This window comes from Dreissena polymorpha, chromosome 14, assembly GCF_020536995.1.
Source record: "Dreissena polymorpha isolate Duluth1 chromosome 14, UMN_Dpol_1.0, whole genome shotgun sequence".
Lineage (NCBI taxonomy): Eukaryota > Metazoa > Mollusca > Bivalvia > Myida > Dreissenidae > Dreissena > Dreissena polymorpha.
The window spans coordinates 65,907,551-65,926,761 of NC_068368.1; the positions used below are offsets into that span (position 1 = coordinate 65,907,551).

General features: G+C 35.5%; 1 protein-coding gene across 2 annotated transcripts in view; it reads left to right on the forward strand.

Annotated features, from left to right (window-relative positions):
• Positions 1-2,083: 2,083 nt before the first annotated feature.
• Positions 2,084-19,211, forward strand: part of LOC127859071 (uncharacterized) — a 21,423-nt gene continuing 4,295 nt past the window's right edge. Inside the window, exons 1-4 of one of the 2 annotated variants that reach the window (XM_052396480.1) lie at positions 2,084-2,215; positions 9,116-9,222; positions 17,074-17,172; positions 17,703-17,798. In XM_052396480.1, the coding sequence (XP_052252440.1) occupies positions 9,132-9,222; positions 17,074-17,172; positions 17,703-17,798 (286 nt within the window). In that variant the 5' untranslated portion in view covers positions 2,084-2,215; positions 9,116-9,131. Of the gene's footprint in view, positions 2,216-8,993; positions 9,223-17,073; positions 17,173-17,702; positions 17,799-19,211 lie in introns of those variants that run through there. The other variant, XM_052396481.1, reaches the window with a different exon arrangement.

Sequence of the window (19,211 nt, forward strand, 5' to 3'; positions counted from 1 at the left end):
AACGTCTGACCATTTTAGCGTGAAGTTTAAAATTATTTTTCTTATATCGATTGTTAGAATTAAAGCTTACAAAATTCCTCTCGATGTCTACTTCCTAAACACTCCACCAGTACTCTCGTTGGTCTAAAGCATATCAGATGGTCAAATTTGGTAACAGTCTCCGTTATCCTACGTGTCCGTTATCGGGAAACAAGGTGCCCACACAACCATTCTTACCACCTATTAAAATTTGCTCTATTTTCGTCCATATCGTACTGAGTACTATCACCATTTCAGTATTTTTAGCACCATTATAGCTCGACATGCTGAAATAGAAAACACATTGGTTAGAATAGCAACTACATAAATAAACGCATTTATGGAAGATGATAACATTCGGATTTCAGAGTGCCAAATGTGTTGAGAGTCTATGTTATCCGTCTCTTTATCGGGCATCAAAATATTTACAACATCATGCATACCACCTTTTAAAACATGCTCTATCTTCGTTCATATTTCATTGAGCAATATCAAAATAACAGTATTTAAAGCACGGTAATTTCTCTTCATGCTGGAATATTAAATATTGTATTGCAATATTTCTATGTATGTTTATTTTATTGAAATGTGTACTGATCATCCATTGCATGGTTCTTTCCGATATAATTTTCTCAAAAAAATCTACCACTCTTTATTGATTTTTTTAATTCCCAATACAAATGGATATACCATCTATCAACTGTACCATGAAGCCAAACATCGAAACTTGTATTTCGCCCTTGGCTGTTGTTTTTCTCTGTTATCGAATTGTCATCCGATATCGAAGTATCCGCATGGCCAGCGTGATCTTAATGTGCAATCACCAAGTGAATCAAAAACGTATCGGTCAAGCGATTGAAGTCATCTGCGCTCGACCGCCGGGTCACGTATTACGCATTCTACTACACTACATATGTACGTCGAATTAAAAACAAACGAAACACAATCTGCTTGTTTCAGTCAATACAATAGTACACCGTCAATAACATACTACAGAGTTTTTTTTTCTTCCAAATGGAAAAGGAAATATTATGTCGTATGTGTTTTTGAGCTCGCCTATTTGAAGGACACTCGAGATTAAATTTCGAAATGTTCCACCCTCGCAATATTCTATATAAAATTAAGTACAAAAATACACTGTTATTGTCAAAGTATTCAATTAAGGGAATTATTTCTAAACACAGCGTTTTATGCATAAAGAAAATGGTAGCAACTCGAATCTTCATTGATGAACAACAATACAGTCATTCATAAGCTCCCCAAAATCTGTTAATTACACCCATTTTGACCATCTTTCAAATAGATGATAACAATAGAAATTGGCAAAGAACCAGGCGCATTAAATGCATGGGATATTGTATGTGTCCTGGGAAAAGTTAAGAAAGTAAGTAAATAAAACGAGGCCCGTTCAAAGATAACTGTAAACGCATTCACATTTTCATGACCAACAAAACATATAAGTGCTTTTTCTTGATTTCCTGTTTGGTAAATACGTCTAAATGATGCAAAATTATTTGAAAAAAAGAATGCCACGAACGTGTTACATAACAGCTGAAGATTCTCAATCAATTTTCATTCAAATATTTCGTTTCAAAGCATACATTTTAACCCATTTATGCCTAGCGTCTAGAAAAAAAAGGCCTTAGCAAACAGCGTAGACCCATATGAGACGCCGCATGATGCGGCGTCTCATCAGGGTCTGCGCCGTTTGCTTAAAGGAATTTCTGTAAGCAATATTCTAAATATAGAAATACATATAGTAGACATCTCTAATTTTTGAAATAATATATATATTATATATAATATATTTTGATCCAATTTAGAAGGATGGGAGAGTCCACTAGGCATAAATGGTTAATAACGGTAGTTTCAACTGCACATTGGGTTTATCTTTATTATCGTACATAAAGAAACTTACTAACATAACGCATTATGACACGTAGCTCACACGCATTATCATAGCGAGTTTCAAAATACCGGTATTACAAACTGCATCAGTATTCATAGTACATTATATGCACGTTAAAAGTGAAAGATATGAGAGTTCATAGTTTAATGTTTACAAATTTTATTGGTACGAATTCTCAAGCCCGATCGTGTCAATTTTAAACTTTTAAAACCCATTTCCAGGAGTTAATATACTTCTTGACGTATTTTCCTAAATTAAAATCAATTACACGAAGCAGATTCCTGGCAGGTATACTTTTCATAGTGTTCATTGTTAGTTCACAAAGCACATTATGTTTGTTTACAGTGCTTGTTGTGATAGACAACTCGTAAACATGTAATATTTTCCTAGTACATAGTGCATAATGGCTTAGCACATTAGTCTACTGATTTTCTTGGTCACTTGTAGCGTACAGTGTATAGTGTGACAGGTCATAGTGTATTGTTTGGTATCTTGTAGTGCATAATGTGACGGGTCATAATGTAGTGTTTTGTCATTGGTAGTGGACAGGTGATAGTGTATTGTTTGGTTAATTGTAGTGCATAGTGTGATAGGTCATATTGTATTATTTGGTCTTTTGTACTGCATAGTGTGACAGGTCATAGTGTATTGTTTGGTATCTTGTAGTGCATAATGTGACAGGTCATAATGTAGTGTTTGGTCTTTTGTAGTGCACAGTTTGACAGGTCAAAGTGAATAGTTTGGTAAATTGTAGTGCATAGTGTGACAGTTCTTATTGTATTGTTTGGTATCTTGTAGTGCATAGTGTGACAGGACATCTTGTATTGTTTTGTATCGTGTAGTGGATAGTGTGAAACATCATATAGTATTGTTATGCCGTATTTTTTAAGCATGTTACAGGTGACGAAAATTGAAATGTACGGGAGGAGCATTTTTATCGCGTTCGATATCGTGCAGATTACATTAAAGGGACTGTCCAACAGATTAAAGCGTAGTTCGACGCAAATCGATATTTTGGAAAACTACGAGGATTGCTTATATAGCTAAAAAAAAAACCTCCGCATTTGACGTGAGCGTGGATGGTCAAATGGTAAAGTCGGGAGACATTTTACTCCAAGCTTCCATGACTCTAGGGGTCAGTGGTTCGAGCCCTGTTAACGTTTTTTCTTCTTTTCGTTAATTGTATTCTTATTTGTTACTGGACATTTTTGTTCAAATGTTTAAATTTATCAATATAAAGCATTTAAAGCAGTTAATGACAAGCTCTAATTCATGCCAAAATCTGTTGGACGGCCCCTTTAAAGTAACTCATTATGTAAGTTCTTTGCAATAATTGTACGAGACAACACATTTGGATTTGAAACGATAACCAAATTAAAGAGCCTTTGCATATGGCATTCTAGCAATGATTTCATTACTTAATTATTTAACCCTTATCGGGCCTCCGTTTTGTCCTTGTATTTGACAATCCAATAATGACATGGTTTAAGGGGTGTTGCGGCAGTTTATTTAACCGAGGATATATTTATACGGGCAAAAGCCCGCGAAGCGGGCGTTGACCGTTCATACATATGGGAATTTAGACATAAAATTACATAAGAATACTACATATGGATACGTCTCAAAAAAATTTGCCACGCGACATATATTTTCGCGATGCTATTTATGGCCTTGAACAAATCAAAAACACTTTGACATATGCTAAATCACATGTAAATACATACCTCAGGAAAAGTTATATCAATGACATCATAATTGTGTAGCGAATCGCACTAAATATTCTCGCATTATTTGTTTTTCTTCGCAACCGTTCCAGAATTAAGTCATTACTCAATTATCTCCCCTGAATGCTCTTCTTCAGTGAGTATGAGCCGAAGACTGGTTCACTACATATAGTTACAGTCTTTACCAAACACAATTTAAGTGAACATAACCCGTCTTAAATATATTGCCGAATCTTAGATTTCTGTCGAATGTATTTGCTTTGATCTTTTCGATATCTTATTGTTATTATTATCCTGACAAATCACAAACGCTTGTTAAAAAATTATTTGTTTTAAACATTATAGTTGGCATCTCTATTCTTCCAGTATTCTCGCGGTATTTCAATAACGACACCCTACTGTTTATTTGTCAGAATATGTGACGCATTTTCATTCGCTCTCAGAAAGCATTCTATACATAGATGGTGACGTCACTTCGTTATTGTGAGTAAGACCGGTGTGTACACAATGTCTCAGAAAGACGTTTTACGTGTTATTATGAGCAATATTCTGGTAATTGTCGTTGTTATCCACCAGAAACACATTTATTCACAAAATTTAAAGATATTCCGATCTAACTTTTTAGTCTTTTAGCTTTAATTTTTAACGTATTTACACCTCGTCTGCTCGCACTTTACCGATATCCCGAAAGGTTACATATCACTATAATTAGTTTAGGCCTAAAACCACAAAATCCGATACCGTTGGATTTTCGTACTACAATCTTACGTAAAAAATCTTCCAGATTCGAAATCAACAAAAAACAAGACATTTATAAATTGTCTGCATAATTGATCAAATTTTACGATATTTGTTGGTTTTCCGTTTTTAGAAGCTGTTCTGCGAAGCCGAAGGCAAGAGCTGAGCATCATACAAGCCATTCTATCCAGCAAAACTTACAGTTTTGGTTTACAGAAATCAACAAAGGAGGGATTCCTGATTTATCAAATTTCCAAGCTATACACACAGTTATTATCTGTGGTGATCTTTATTGGTTCTGCTTGTTTACTTGGATGGAACATGTGTGAACTTTTATAGAACTTTGAAAAGTCTATATATGTCTATCTATAAACAAAAATCAGCTATTGTATAATAAGATCAGATGTGCAAACAATTTCAAAGGGTTGTTAAATTAACAATTTGAAGGCAATTATGCTGAAAAAAAATGGAAGTTCCCATGCAAATTTTGTCTGTATATCGACAAGTGTCTGCCGATAATTGTCAAACTAGTAATACAAAACTTACCACAAGTATGTAAAAGCACTAAGTACCTGTGATCATTTTTAGTAAGATAGTGTAATTCTAAACAGTAGCAAATAGCTTGTTTAGTAAATGCATAATGTAATTAATATGATTTCCGTTCTATTGTGTAATTAATAAATTGGTTGTTACTTGTTAATCCATGATAAATGTTTTATGGCTAGTACAAAACCAGCAATGTTAATTTTGTAAAAGGTAATACAATAACACCACTTAGTAATTTCATATACGTAAATATTCTTGAAATGTAGGTTGATGATTGTGTTTTAGTTTTACTTATTTTGTAACTATTATTTTATGTGCAAATAAATGATGTGAAGTGTTTTGTATCTCCACACAATACCACATACCTTTTTATATATGTACTGTGTTATGTGTTATTTGAATGTTTAAATAAAAAAAAATGGATTATATAACATGATGCATTGCCATTCTAATATTTGCATTCATATTGTAACTATAGAGCTAAGTGTATGCAGTTTAGACTGTGATTTTAGAATTGCTACAAAATGGCTAGTTTTTTAGTGGCGACAAAATTTAAACTATTCAACAATAGTTTGCGAAAGAAAATTAGAAACCTGCAAGATACCTGTATTTATTAAATATTTTAATTGCGAATCAAGTATGTTGTTATGCTGTTACACATAATTATACATTGATAATAAATAAGAAGACAATTAGTGGTGTTAACGTTTCCCAACAGTAGAAATCATTCTTCTGATGAAGTCAGTGATATACAGACGAAAGCTCCAGGTATGGCTTTCAATACGTAGTGTGTGTTATTTGACAGTCTAAAACTTATTGGATTAAACAAAAATCCTGTCAAATTTGTCAATCAAAATTGATTTGACACATCACATGATTTTGATTATGTTAAATCAGTGTACTGTATGCTAAATGCAACTGCTTTAGCAAGCTGTCAAGTTGAATTGAGACATTTGATGAAACAAACTGTTTCCTGAGTAGGACCAGTACTTAGTGTCTATATGACGTACCATGACGTCGAAAGTCTGCAAGACCTACTAAGTAGATCGAGAAATGTACTTCGACGTACAATTTTCACCGACCCTTAAGTGTTAGCCAATCAGAAGACACCTTACGTCTGTTGCTTTTAGAGATTTTTGACATTGAACATTATTATTATTATTTATACCGAATTATGCCACAATCGACCGCTTACTCATAGATATTGTGCGTATTTATGAAACATTATTATTATTATAATTAATACCAAATTATGCGACTATCGACCGCTAACTCATAGATATTGTGCGTATTTATTGACCTGGCGTGGCGGAATTAACCTCTGACTTATGCAAGTTATGGTTATCACAAAATACCACCAACGGGGAGTTTATAATACATTATTTATCCCATTAATGCTTGGTAACTGGTTACCGTTGGGAATTTCCAACACAGTAATGCGCTGGACGGTCGTGATACTCCGCCCCGCATGATCATTTCAGACGCACAATATGCTGAACAATTTTAATTTTAAAAAGGTAACAATTGAATCTTCTTCAAATTTGTATATAATCTATTTCAATGCATTAAATACTTGAAACTTCTATGTGACGTTATTTTGACATTCTGATATTTTTATTCATTTTTATTCATTTTGTCCTCAACTAAAGTTTTAAACATTTATTATGAATAAATCTGAAGGAAAAGCGGCTCAAGAGACTAGTGTTTTGATTGGCTGTTCAGAAAATGTGTACGTAGAAGTACAAACATGTATCTCAAAGTTCAAATTGTACTTAGTCGTACAAATATATACTTGGAAGTGTATTTTATATTCATGTCGACGTACTTATTGTACTTCGACGTACATTTCTCTTTTTAACGTGTAGGTCTTCTTGACTTTCAACCCAAATGGTACGCCATAGTACGTCTTTAGGGTTATCTAAAGAATGCTCCCACTTAAAGGATCAATACAGAGACCTCCCAGTGACTAAGCCAGTTAGCAGACACCCCATCCACTATACCACAGACATCGAACCAGCTATAAATTCCTGTGGCTAGAAAACAAAAAAATATATATGATGCTAGATCTTCAAGCTTGGAACATGTAACTCGTTTTAAGATTGATTTTTTTGGATGCATTACTAAATTATTGCAACAATTATCATATTTTGAACACAATCATGTCCATATATTTAATAATAATACCAGGGTTCGACATTAACTTTTTTTACAGCAAGACCGTCGGACCAGCTCCTCTTAAAATGTACTAGCCCAAACCTGATGTCTACTAGACCATAAATGACATAGTAAATTAACACAATTGTGTCATGTAACTGTTTAATCAGAATTTATCAGTAAATAATCAGTGAACAGATTTTTTTGATGCATAGAGTAAAACAATAAAATAAAACTCTTTTTTTGCTTTTCTTCGTCAAAGTCAAGCCATGGGAGCTGACTCGATTTTCCATCTAGGATACAATTGACGTTTTCTTGTTTCTTCATATTAAAGTTTCATGTCAGTTTAAGCGTCAGATTCTTTTTTATTTACTGATTTGTCGGACGAAAAGCCGAACTTGAACAAAGCCATTCTTTAAATTACATTCTCTTGTCTGCTACGCAAAAATGTTTACATTGACGATACCGATTTTCGATAGAAGTCATAAAATCATGCTCTTCAGTTTTACAACACTGCAAAAAATCATTAATATGCATGACCCCTTGACCAATGGAAACAAGCAATTTCTGCAGGAAGCTCTCCTTTGTGTCTAAAAATAGCGATGAATCATGTGAATGCTCCGCGTTTATTTATATACACTAGTTTTGTTATAATGTAAATAACGGATACGAGAGTAATTTTACCCATTAAAAATAAAGGTTTTCACAGCAATTAGTAACAGTTACATGAATTAGTATAGATTTTTTATGTACGACCAGTCGGACAAGCTAGCCCGCAGTTTTACTAGCCCGACCACCGATCTTACTAGACAATGTCTGTCGGACGTGCCTTAGTGTCGAACCCTGATACATGGTTATCAAAAAAACTTAAAAAGCTTTTGCCCGTAAATTAGGTAGCACCTATAATCATATTAGCAACACCGATGATGCTATTATCACGACTCAATATTTTTGTTATCAGTATCATCAGAAATGACCGAGTTGGTTCATAATACAATTGTCAGTGGTTCGATTCCAGGCGGGGTTAACTTTTTTTTTACTTTTTTTTCTTTCTTTAATTTCATACTTGTTTTATACTGGAGCTCTTTAGTCCTGTTGTTTACATTTATCAATTTTAAGCATTTAAACACAAACTTCAAAACATGCCGAAATCTGTGAACATGTAAGTTATTAATGATTAAGGCCGAGTTTGATACTGTATGGTATAATGTTTGTGATTAAATATTGTTTTTTATTAATTTCTTTTTGTAAGCTGTTGTGATCCCAGTTAAGATTGTAAACAATTTCTAATGTTTATGCATATTTCTGACAATCTATGTACCGGTACTTGGGTTTTGTCTTATTGCTGTTTTTTAATGAAATTTGACGTCTAGACGGTAGGGATAATTAAAACAAAAAATCTCCGTTAAAAGTGCGGTGACCCCCTTTTTTTATATTTTTGTTTCATGATAACAATACATAGATGAACATATTTGAGAAGTTTCGCAAAAAGTTATTAAATAGACCTTTTTTAAATTTCATTTTTGTAGTAAAAATAGTAAAAAAATGACGTTTTTTGGGTGACATAAAAATTATAAAAATTAAATTTCTTAAAAGTTAACTTGTGTTCTCCATTTTTTTGGTTGTTTGTGGTTTACTTAAACGGTATATGATATATATTAGCTTATATAATCTCTACATGTTTCCAATTTCATAGGTTATTAATCATTATTATGCAATTAGAGATTTTTCAGTTTTAATGAAAAAGTACATATTATATAATGGTGAATAAAATCCAAACAAAGCCGGTGACCCTATGTTTTTATTGCATTTTTCATTTAGTATTTGTATGTAGTACTTGAATAAAAATTTTGAGCAAAAGTTATTAGATGGAAAAAAATCATCAAAACTGCAGCAACACCCCTTAATGGAAATTTACAAAACCGAAAACTGACCACCTAGTTTATATCTGATAATGAATCGCCCGAGCTCCGGGCGGGGGTATATATTTGTCACCTTTTACCCGTTGTCATCACTCTTGGTCGAGACTTGACACAACAACCATGAAGGCTACTCTGGCAGTTTTGGGACTCGCTCTGTTCGCTGTCCTGGCGGAATGCAGGGGGCAATATAAACAAAAACCAGTTTCACGAGGTAAGGCGCCGTTGATTTTTTTGTTCATTTATAAATAGAGAATACTAGGTTAGCGTTTAATACAGAGAAGTTTATGTTCAGAATCTGCTGAACAAACGACTTCAGGAGCAGATTACTGAACGAATTTTCGGTAAGATATAGTAGTTAGTGTTGTGCATTAAAATCTCATGCGATATTATGAAGTTTTATGTTCTTATCAAGTTTGAAATAACGAATATATTAATGAAGATTTGCTTCACAATATTTGAATTTAAATTCAAACACATGAATGGCATGAATGGTCTGTAGAATCGGTATTTACTTGCGCGTCTTAAGTAGCTTTATTTAACCCATTTATTCCTAGTGGACTCTCCCATCCTTCTAAATTGGATCAATTTATTTCCAAAATTAGGGATGTCTTGTATATTTATTTCTATATTTAGAATATTTATTGCAGAAATTGACTTAAGCAAACAGCGCAGACCATAATGAGACGCCGCATCATGCGGCGTCTCATCTGGGTCTACGATGTTTGCCTAGGCCTTTTTTCTAGACGCTAGGTATAAATGGGAAAATTTATCTGCGGGAGAATTGTGTTTAATTGAGGTAATAGGCAGTCGGAAAAACATTAAATATTAGGCTGAATTTGCCACGAAACAATATAAATACAGGTATCTGTCCATATATGCAATTTCAATCGAATTAGCGTTTAAGCCTATTTAAAGTTGGTATCCTACACATTCCGGCGCAGGGAAAAAAAACAGCTTAATTTCATCGACATGTGTAAAAAGGCAATTGTAAATCGGTGCTCTGTAACATATCGACTTTGCCAGCTTTAATTACTGGTATGAACACTAAAATGGCAAAGACTTTCCTTTAAACAATCATATTGAGTATTTATAGAACGCCTCCGCATGACGCTTATGCGTTTTCCATATAACATCTCGTACAGCATTAAACACAAGTATTCAGTAGTTTAACTGTGCATGGTCATATCCTATCAACAATCTTTAAAATTCATATTGTGAACTACCAGTATGTATTTTGTTGTTGTAATTTTATGGCTTATTTTAGTATAATTCAAAACACATCCATAAATATATTAATGGACCGTGCTCTGTGAAAAGGGGGTTTAATGCATGTGCGTAAAAAGCCGTCCCAGATTAGCCTGTGCAATCCGCAAGGGCTAATCAGGGACGACATTTTCCGCTTTTATGATATTTTCTTTAACTTCTGTTTTTGCAAATATAAAGTTTATGCGGAAAGTGTCGTCCCTGATAAGCCTGTGCGGACTGCACAGGCTAATCTGCGATGACACTTTACACATACATTAAACCCCCTTTTCACAGAGCACGGCTCTGTTCAATCATCAGTGGTGCCGTCAACAAAATACTTTGAAAAAGCCACAATGGGGGTTTATCTGTTATTTCTCAATGCAATTTGTACCTTTTTGTGAGGATTTTTCGCTTGCGTTTTGTTTCTTGAATGCTGCCGGTATGGATGTCAATAGTGTCAATTTATCCAAAAAAAAAGAGTGTCCCTGAGACACTTTATGTGTCTGCAGCATATGTGTGAAGTAGTATATGCTTAAAATCAGCATACTGGGAAACCGTTTTAGTCGACATATATGTTTGTTTTTAATTAAAAAAAAGACTATTTCGTAGACACGTTCATTCGCGGATCTCAGGAAGTCGCTTGCAGAAGGTGGGTCCCATTTGTAAAATGACTATTAATGAAGCTTTTCGGAAAATTAAAACTTTTTTTCGTTTCCGAAAAATTATTCAAAATAAAGGGTCAAGACTTTTAGGGACAAAACTGTCACTTAACCAAATCCCCATGATGTTACTTTATCCCTGTGCAAAACGTCATTAATGAATAATTGTTAAGCACATTGTGCGATTAAAAGCGTCAACGCAGGAACATATTGATGCACTGTCGAAGCTATTAATTTTTCGAACGCTTAAAGGGTCCGTCAACCACAAACGACGAAAAAATAAAAGTTCTAAAATACCGTATTTGTTTACAATTTTTATTTATTAAAATATCACGACTGATATTTTACATTACCTAAAAGAAGTTCACACAATATATTACCTGAAAGAAGTCTACTCACGTTATCTCGATTATCTCGATATGTCGAGGTAAGCTCAATGTCCCAACCTTTTTCCTTCTTTATCTATATTAATAAACATCGCATATCTCGATTTTTGTTATCTCGAATAATTCGATGTCTCGATAGTAAAATTTGTCCCGAGTCCCGATTTACATGTATTTACTGTGGTTTATCTCAAGTGCGAATCAGAGGGCCAGATAAGATGCGAATTTGCGTAACATACGCATGAAACCAATTGAAATACGCATGACTTAAAATTTTGTTGCGTAAAATAACTCCTGGCTAAATTCGGATTACGCATCGTGTGCAGTTTTAATGCGTATTAGCCGTTTATACATGCATATAAATTCATGTAAACATGACTGGTTCCCGTCATTGTGTCCACACAAGTTAAAACTTTGTGACATGACCATCTATGTATAGAATGTGGTTCCCGACATTATTCACTCCTCAGTCAGAACGGTATTATTTCATGTTGACCCACGATAAAGGCCGATGTTGACACAACGGGCTCCCGCTGCATTGTTGAGAATCGATATACGCTTATGGTGAAAACATTTGACATCACATTCGATAAACCCCGAATCGCCCAAGTTCAAGCATTTAATTTTTGCTATCAGTTCATCTCTTGTGTGGCACTATGTACAAACCTTTTTCCTTTAAGCACTTTTTAAATGGCAGCCGAAATACACATATAATAAACAAGTTTTGTGGGCCAAGCCTAGAAGATTTTGATCGTGGCTGTGCAGTGTGTGCTAAACAGTGGCTTGCCAAATCAAGAAGGAAAAATAGATTAATGGCTGCTTATAAGCCATGGGCAAAACACAACAACAGAACAACTGTTAAATAAAACAAAAGTGATTGCTTTATTGTGTACAAGACTGCTTGTAATAGCGAGTTAACACTACATGTACATTTTATTATTAATTCTGATCCTTTGGACATAAATACTCCTTAAAATTATTGGATTTTGATTTTTACTCATCAATTAAAAATTTCATGAGTGAAATACCCCTCGGCTGAAAAAATTATCTGGAGCTCTGGTGCGAATTACTTTCCCAGTGTCGGCAAAGATGAGAGTTTTTTTCTTTGATACTTCACCGTCCCGCTTCGCCCGGCTGCTCCCGATACTGTGCGGTAGATAGTTGATCCGTTAATTGCATCAATGATCACACGTGTCTAATGTGGTTTGCTATTAAAACTTGAGTAGGGTCTGTCACTTTTACTGCAATTAACGGCAATGAATACAAAGCCTGTCTCAAGGCCGAAAGACTAATTGAAAATAAGCGTTTAAATACGCTTTTACTAAACATTTTATATAAGGTGTGCATACATTAACATAACATTAAATCTTTCATCTTTCGGCCGTGTCAAATATGCTATGTTCGTCACGCGATAAAAGGCCTCGTTTTTCTCATTAACTAACACAAATAAAGGAATCATCGGTGTCATTCATTCGGAATGTACTTATCTTATTACAAATTATATATTTTATTGTTAAAAACGTACACTTGTCGGTAATTTTCGCATTAATTAACTTGATTAAGATTAGCTCCACTCGTGAAAAAGAAGTGAATTCTATGAAATTGATTTGTATCTGTTATTTCTTTGAAAACGCCTAATCGGATATATCAAGCTCTCGTTATCTCGATATTTTTTCTTGTTCCCGCCGAACGAGAGTAGACTTCTTTTCAGTATATTCGGTTATAAAATTCCGCGATATGAAATCTAAAGTACATCGCGAAAATAGGTGACATAACGATATACACACAATAAATAACGCAAGTAGATTGATACTTCTATATATATAATATATACAATTCATTACGCATGCACAATTTGCATTCCTGGGTTTACCGCGTGACGATGATGATCAATCTACTTGCTTTATATATAGTTAACTGGTAGTTACCTGGTACCTGTACCTAGTAAATTTATATTACCAAATATACTGAAAATATGAAAATTTAACAACGTTTTCAAGTAATGTTAGGTACCAGTCGTGATATTTTAATCAATATAAACTAATAATGATAAAACAATACGGTATTTTAGAACTTTTTTTTCGTCGTTTGTGGTTGACGGTCCATTTAAAGCTAATTAAATCGTTTGAACTTTCATGTTCGAAAATTTATATAGATAAAAACTTATTTTCAGTGTCCAAAAATATAAAGACCCCTAAGAATACATATTGCATCGACGTTTGGATATTTTTCTGTATGACGGCGCATGAGAAAATAATAGTATGTGCTTGTAAATCCCACGTCCTTGTGTGTGAAGAAACGAAGCCATGTTCCAATAAGTCATTTAATTACAACAATGGCCAAACTGATGACAATCTTACCTTCATCGACAACAATACAAGGGGGAGAATATATATGGAATACACAATACACACAATGGGCAATAAAGTTGTTAACAATAAGCGCTAATCCTATCAATTCGACCTTAACAAAGTAAATGCTACCGATACAGCTTTATTGCATTTTACAGGAAATGTCAAGTGTCAGTTAAAGTTCTACATAATTTGTCGTCAGCATATGTGTATACAAAGATCAGACGACGGTCTAATTACGCTCGATTCGTCATTGTCGGCCCGGGAACTACTTAAATGTACCCGGGGTACTCTTAAGTATACTAACATGTACCCCGGGTACGGTACATATACTTAAACGTACCCGGTCGATATTAGAGTGTACCCGAGTTGCATTCCCGCCCAAAATCCGCTGTCTTAGAACGCGCTACCGATTATCGTAAAACTATATTCTTTACCTTAAACAAACTTCTTTTAAAGCAAATGCATGCTTTATAACCAGGTTTTTTCGTAGAAAAATAAACTGGTTATTAGATTGACAAATGTCGGCGGGCGGGCTGGCTTGCGGGCTGGCAGGCGGGCGGAACAAGCTTGTCCGGGCCATAACTCTGTCGTTCAATGTCAGATTTTAAAATAATTTGGCACATTTGTCCACCATCATTAGACGGTGTGTCGCGCGAAAGAATTACGTCGATATCTTCAAGGCCAAGGTCACAATTTGAGTTTGAAGGTCAAAAATGGCCATAAATGAGCTTGTCCGAGCCATAACTTTGTCGTTCATTGTCAGATTTTAAAATCATTTGGCAAATTTGTTTACCATCATAAGACGGTGTGTCGCGCGAAAGAATCACGTCGATATGTCCAAGGTCAAGGTCACAATTTGAGTTTGAAGGTCAAAAATGGCCATAAATTAGCTTGTCCGGGCCATTACTTTGTGATTCATTGTGAGATTTTAAAATCATTTGGCATATTGTTCACCATCATTAGACGGTGTGTCGCGCGAAAGAATCACGTCGATATCTCCAAGGTCAAGGTCACAATTTGAGTTTGAAGGTCAAAAATAGCCATAAATTAGCTTGTCTGGGTCATTACTATGTCATTCATTGTGACATTTTAAAATCATTTGGCACATTTGTTCACCATTATTGGACGGTGTGTCGCACGAAAGAATTACGCCAATAACTCCAAGGTCAAGGTCGCCACAACTAAAAGAAGGTTGATTTTGAAACACCTATGTAACTATGAACAATCAGTTACAATACACATTTTGATTTTGAGTTGTCTATCTTTATCAGACTTTTTTATGCCCCCCTTTGAAAAAGAGCGGGTTTATTGTTTTGCACATGTCGGTAGGTCCGTCGGTCCGTCCACCAGATGGTTTCCGGATGATGTATGTATGTATGTATTTATTTGACCTTGCGGCCAAGGATAACCCACAAAAGTGCAAGCACTTATTTCCAATGGGGTCCTTTGGTTTTGCTGGAGAGACAGCAAGCAGAAGAGACAGTATTGGGATACAAGGAATCCGGGTGCGATACCCTAGCTCTTTGCGAATAGATACCTTGGTTCTTTTACGTGCTCATAGTATAACAAATACACGCGAGAATTACCTGGGTTTCATACCAGTACAACTCTAGTTAGGTGGGAAACACTTGAAGCATTTCTGAAATTTCCAGTGCCCCGGCCATGATACTCAAGAACGCTTAGGCCTAAGGACCGCGCAACTTCACAGGTACATTGATCAAGATGGGCAGATGACTCCTATTGATTTTCAGGTCAATAGGTCAAAGGTCAAGGTCACAGTAACTTGAAATAGTAAAATGGTTTCCGGATGATAACTCAAGAACGCTTAGGCCTAGGATCATGAAACTTCATAGGTATATTGATCATGACTGGCAGATGACCCCTTTTCATTTTCAGGTCACTTGGTCAAAGGTCAAGGTCACAGTGACTCGAAACAGTAAAATGGTTTCCGGATGATAACTCAAGAATGCTTACGTCTAAGATCATGAAACTTCATAGGAACTTTGATCATGACTGGCAGATGACCCCTATTGATTTTCAGATCACTAGGTCAAAGGTCAAGGTCACAGTGACTCGAAACAGTAAAATGGTTTCCGGATGATAACTCAAGAATGCTTACGCCTATGATCATGAAACTTCATAGGTATATTGATCATGAATGGCAGATGATCCTTATCAATTTTCAGGTCACTAGGTCAAAGGTCAAGGTCACAGTGACTCGAAACAGTAAAATGGTTTCCGGATGATTCCTAAAGACCAATAAGGCCTAGGATCATGACACTTCATAGGTACATTGATCATGACTGGCAGATGACCCCTATTGATTTTCAGGTCACTAGGTCAAAGGTCAAGGTGACAGTGACAAAAAACGTATTCACACAATGGATTGCACTACAACTGACAGCCCATATGGGGGGCTTGCATGTTTTACAAACAGCCCTTGTTTTCTTGAAATCAAGGTCAATTTTACACAATGTGGTAAACAAAACACATTTTGAATTGTCCCCCTTTTTCAGACTTTTTTTCAACTGCAAACCTGGTTTTGTGACAATTTTGTCCCTTGTTGAGTATGAGTTTCGATAATATAGAGGCCATTTAACAGAAACGTGATATAAATGTTAACCTTTTTAATTAAAAACAACAACCGACAACGACCGATTTTGCGTTAAAATGCTCGGTTATACGTTTAAGTATATTTACTGTACCCAGTGTGCATGTAAGTATACTTAAGAGTACCCGGGGTACATGAAGTAGTACCCGAGCCAACAATGACCAATCGAGTCCTAATTACCGGTACGTGTGACGAGTACCGCACAGGGCGTGGTAGCATATTTGAATATAACGTACAGGGCAAATTATAAAGAAGAATATGCCTTTTTATTGTTTTTATTTATGAGTGTGTGACTTTATGCATGTGCTTTAAGTGTCGTCACAGGGAAGCCTGTTAAGCCCGCAAAGGCTATTAGGGACGACACCTTCCGACCAGACTTGATTTTCGTTTAGAAGAGACTTAATTTAAACGAAAGAGTCCTCCCTGAATAGCCTGTGTAAGGACTGCACATGCTAATCTGGGTTGACACTTTACGCTTACGCAGAGATTTACCAGACTGAAGCGTTCTGTTAAAACTTAGCGTAATGCATGTGCGTATAGTGTCGTTCTAGATTAGCGTGTGCAGTCCGCACAGACTTATCAGGGACGAAACCATCCGCTTTTATGACATTGTATGTTTAAAGAAAGTCTATTCTTAGCAAAAATCTTTTTTAGGCGGAAAGTGTCGTCCTTGATTAGCCTGTGCGGACTGCGCAGGCTAATATGGGACAACACTTTACGCAGATGCATTATGCCCAGTTTTCTCAGATCGCGACTCATTTAATCAATGTAACATCTGTTTTATATTAAAATATATTTCATGCCTAAAAGGCAAAAACCTCCCAGACAAGCCTAACATTGGTTCCGCCGATGAGAAAGAGGACAATGGAGGAGAGGATGCAGTGTCGTGGCCAAAAGGCTGGATGGAATGTAAGCTCCCTTTGTCATTACCTTATATATGTTGTAGGTATTAACATTTAGTGCACTATTCGATATCTCAATATATCTCTCGATTTAAACGCACCGTTTTTGTTTTGTTTGTTGTTTACATTAATTAACTCATTTTTTTGCCACTGATGGTTTAAGCTAAATTGCTCTAGTACTAATTAACTTAGATTGCATATTATAAAGAGGTGTGGCTAACGTACATGCATGTAGTAAATATTATGTTTGATTCCAATATATAACTTAAGTTACACACTAATAGGGCAGTTTTTTAGTTACTTTTAATAGGATTTGTTGCACATTCGAATGAAGATTCCTTTACGTTGCAGTTGCTAGTAACAATCAACACGCCTAATACTACACATATTGGCTTTTAGTTTGATAAATAATTGTAGCACATTGTGAAATATTTTAGAACAGCTCTGGAAAAACAGGGTCTAACGCCTATGTGCACATGAACGAAGCCCCGTTTTATCAGGGCGGTGCTTATTTTTTGAAATCTGTTTCATTCTTAGTCGCTGCCCTGTACGCGAAGTGCGAAAGTGCTGCAATCATGATTGAGGAGTTCGGGAATGAAACCGCAAAAATCCTCGAGACAGTCGGACTTAAACGTACGTATTATACAATGACTAGTGACAAAACAAAAAGTTAACAAAACTTAAAAAAATGCACAGACACATGCTAAAATCAAACAATACCACCAACACGTAAAAACAAACATTAAATAATACATAATAGAATAAATCAACAACTAGTAGTGTCGAGATAAAAGTGGATTTTTCTGGTTCAAAAATACTTACCGTAATTTTCATTGTTACACCAAAGTACGTTACGCATAATAATGAAAATCCTGTATTGCATCAAAAACAGCAAACAGACACAAAGTTGTAAAAGTTTGACAGATGAATAATATATAAGAAGATTTGAAAGCTGACAACACAATATAAACATAGACTTGCAGAATAACAACATGTCATAACATTTTGACACAAGTACACTATTACAAAAATACGCAAAACATTAACTCCAAAAACATATATAACATTTGGAAAAGTTTAAATATTGGGGAGAAAAAATGTACAACGTAAAACAATGTAGTTTTTACACTTTAACGTTTCAACTCTATATGTTGTGTTCATTTCTAGTCGAAGATTCAGTATTGGTCCATGCCTATCCTCATGTTCTAATGGCTGGAATATATATTGTGTTCATTTCTAGTCGATGACTCAGTATTGGCCCATGCCTGTCCTCATGTGTTATGTACATTTCCAGTCGAAGATTCAGTTTTGATCTATGCCTGTCCTCATGTTTTGTGTTCATTTCCAGTCGAAGACTCAGTATTTGCACATGCATGTCCTCATGTTTCATGTTCATTTCCAGTCGAAGACTCAGTATTGGCCCATGCCTGTCCCTTTTTTTCGTGTTCATTTCCGGTCGAAGACTTAGTATCAGCCCATGCCTGCTCTCATGTTTTGTGTTCATTTCCAGTATTGGCCCACGCCTGTCCTCATGTGTTATGTTCATTTCCAGTTGAAGACTCAATATTTGCCTATGCCTGTCCTCATGTTTCGTGTTCATTTCCAGTCAAAGACTCGGTGTTGTCCTATGCCTGTCCTCATGTGTTTTGTTCATTTCCAGTCGAAGACTCAGTATTGGCCCATGCCTGTCACTATGTTTTGTGTTTATTTCCAGTCGAAGACTCAGTATTTGCACATTCCTGTCCTCATGTGTTATATTCATTTACAGTCGAAGACTCAGTATTTACCAATGCCTGTCCTCATGTTTTGTGTTCATTTCAAGTCGAAGACTCAGTATTGACCAATGCCTGTCCTCATGTTTTGTGTTCATTTCCAGTCGAAGACTCAATATTGACCCATGCCTGTCCTCATGTGTTCTGTTCATTTCCAGTCGAAGACTCAGTATTGGCCCATGCCTGTCATTATGTTTCGTGTTCATTTCCAGTCGAAGACTCAGTATTGGCCCATGCATGTCCTCATGTTTCGGGTTCATTTCCAGTCGAAGAC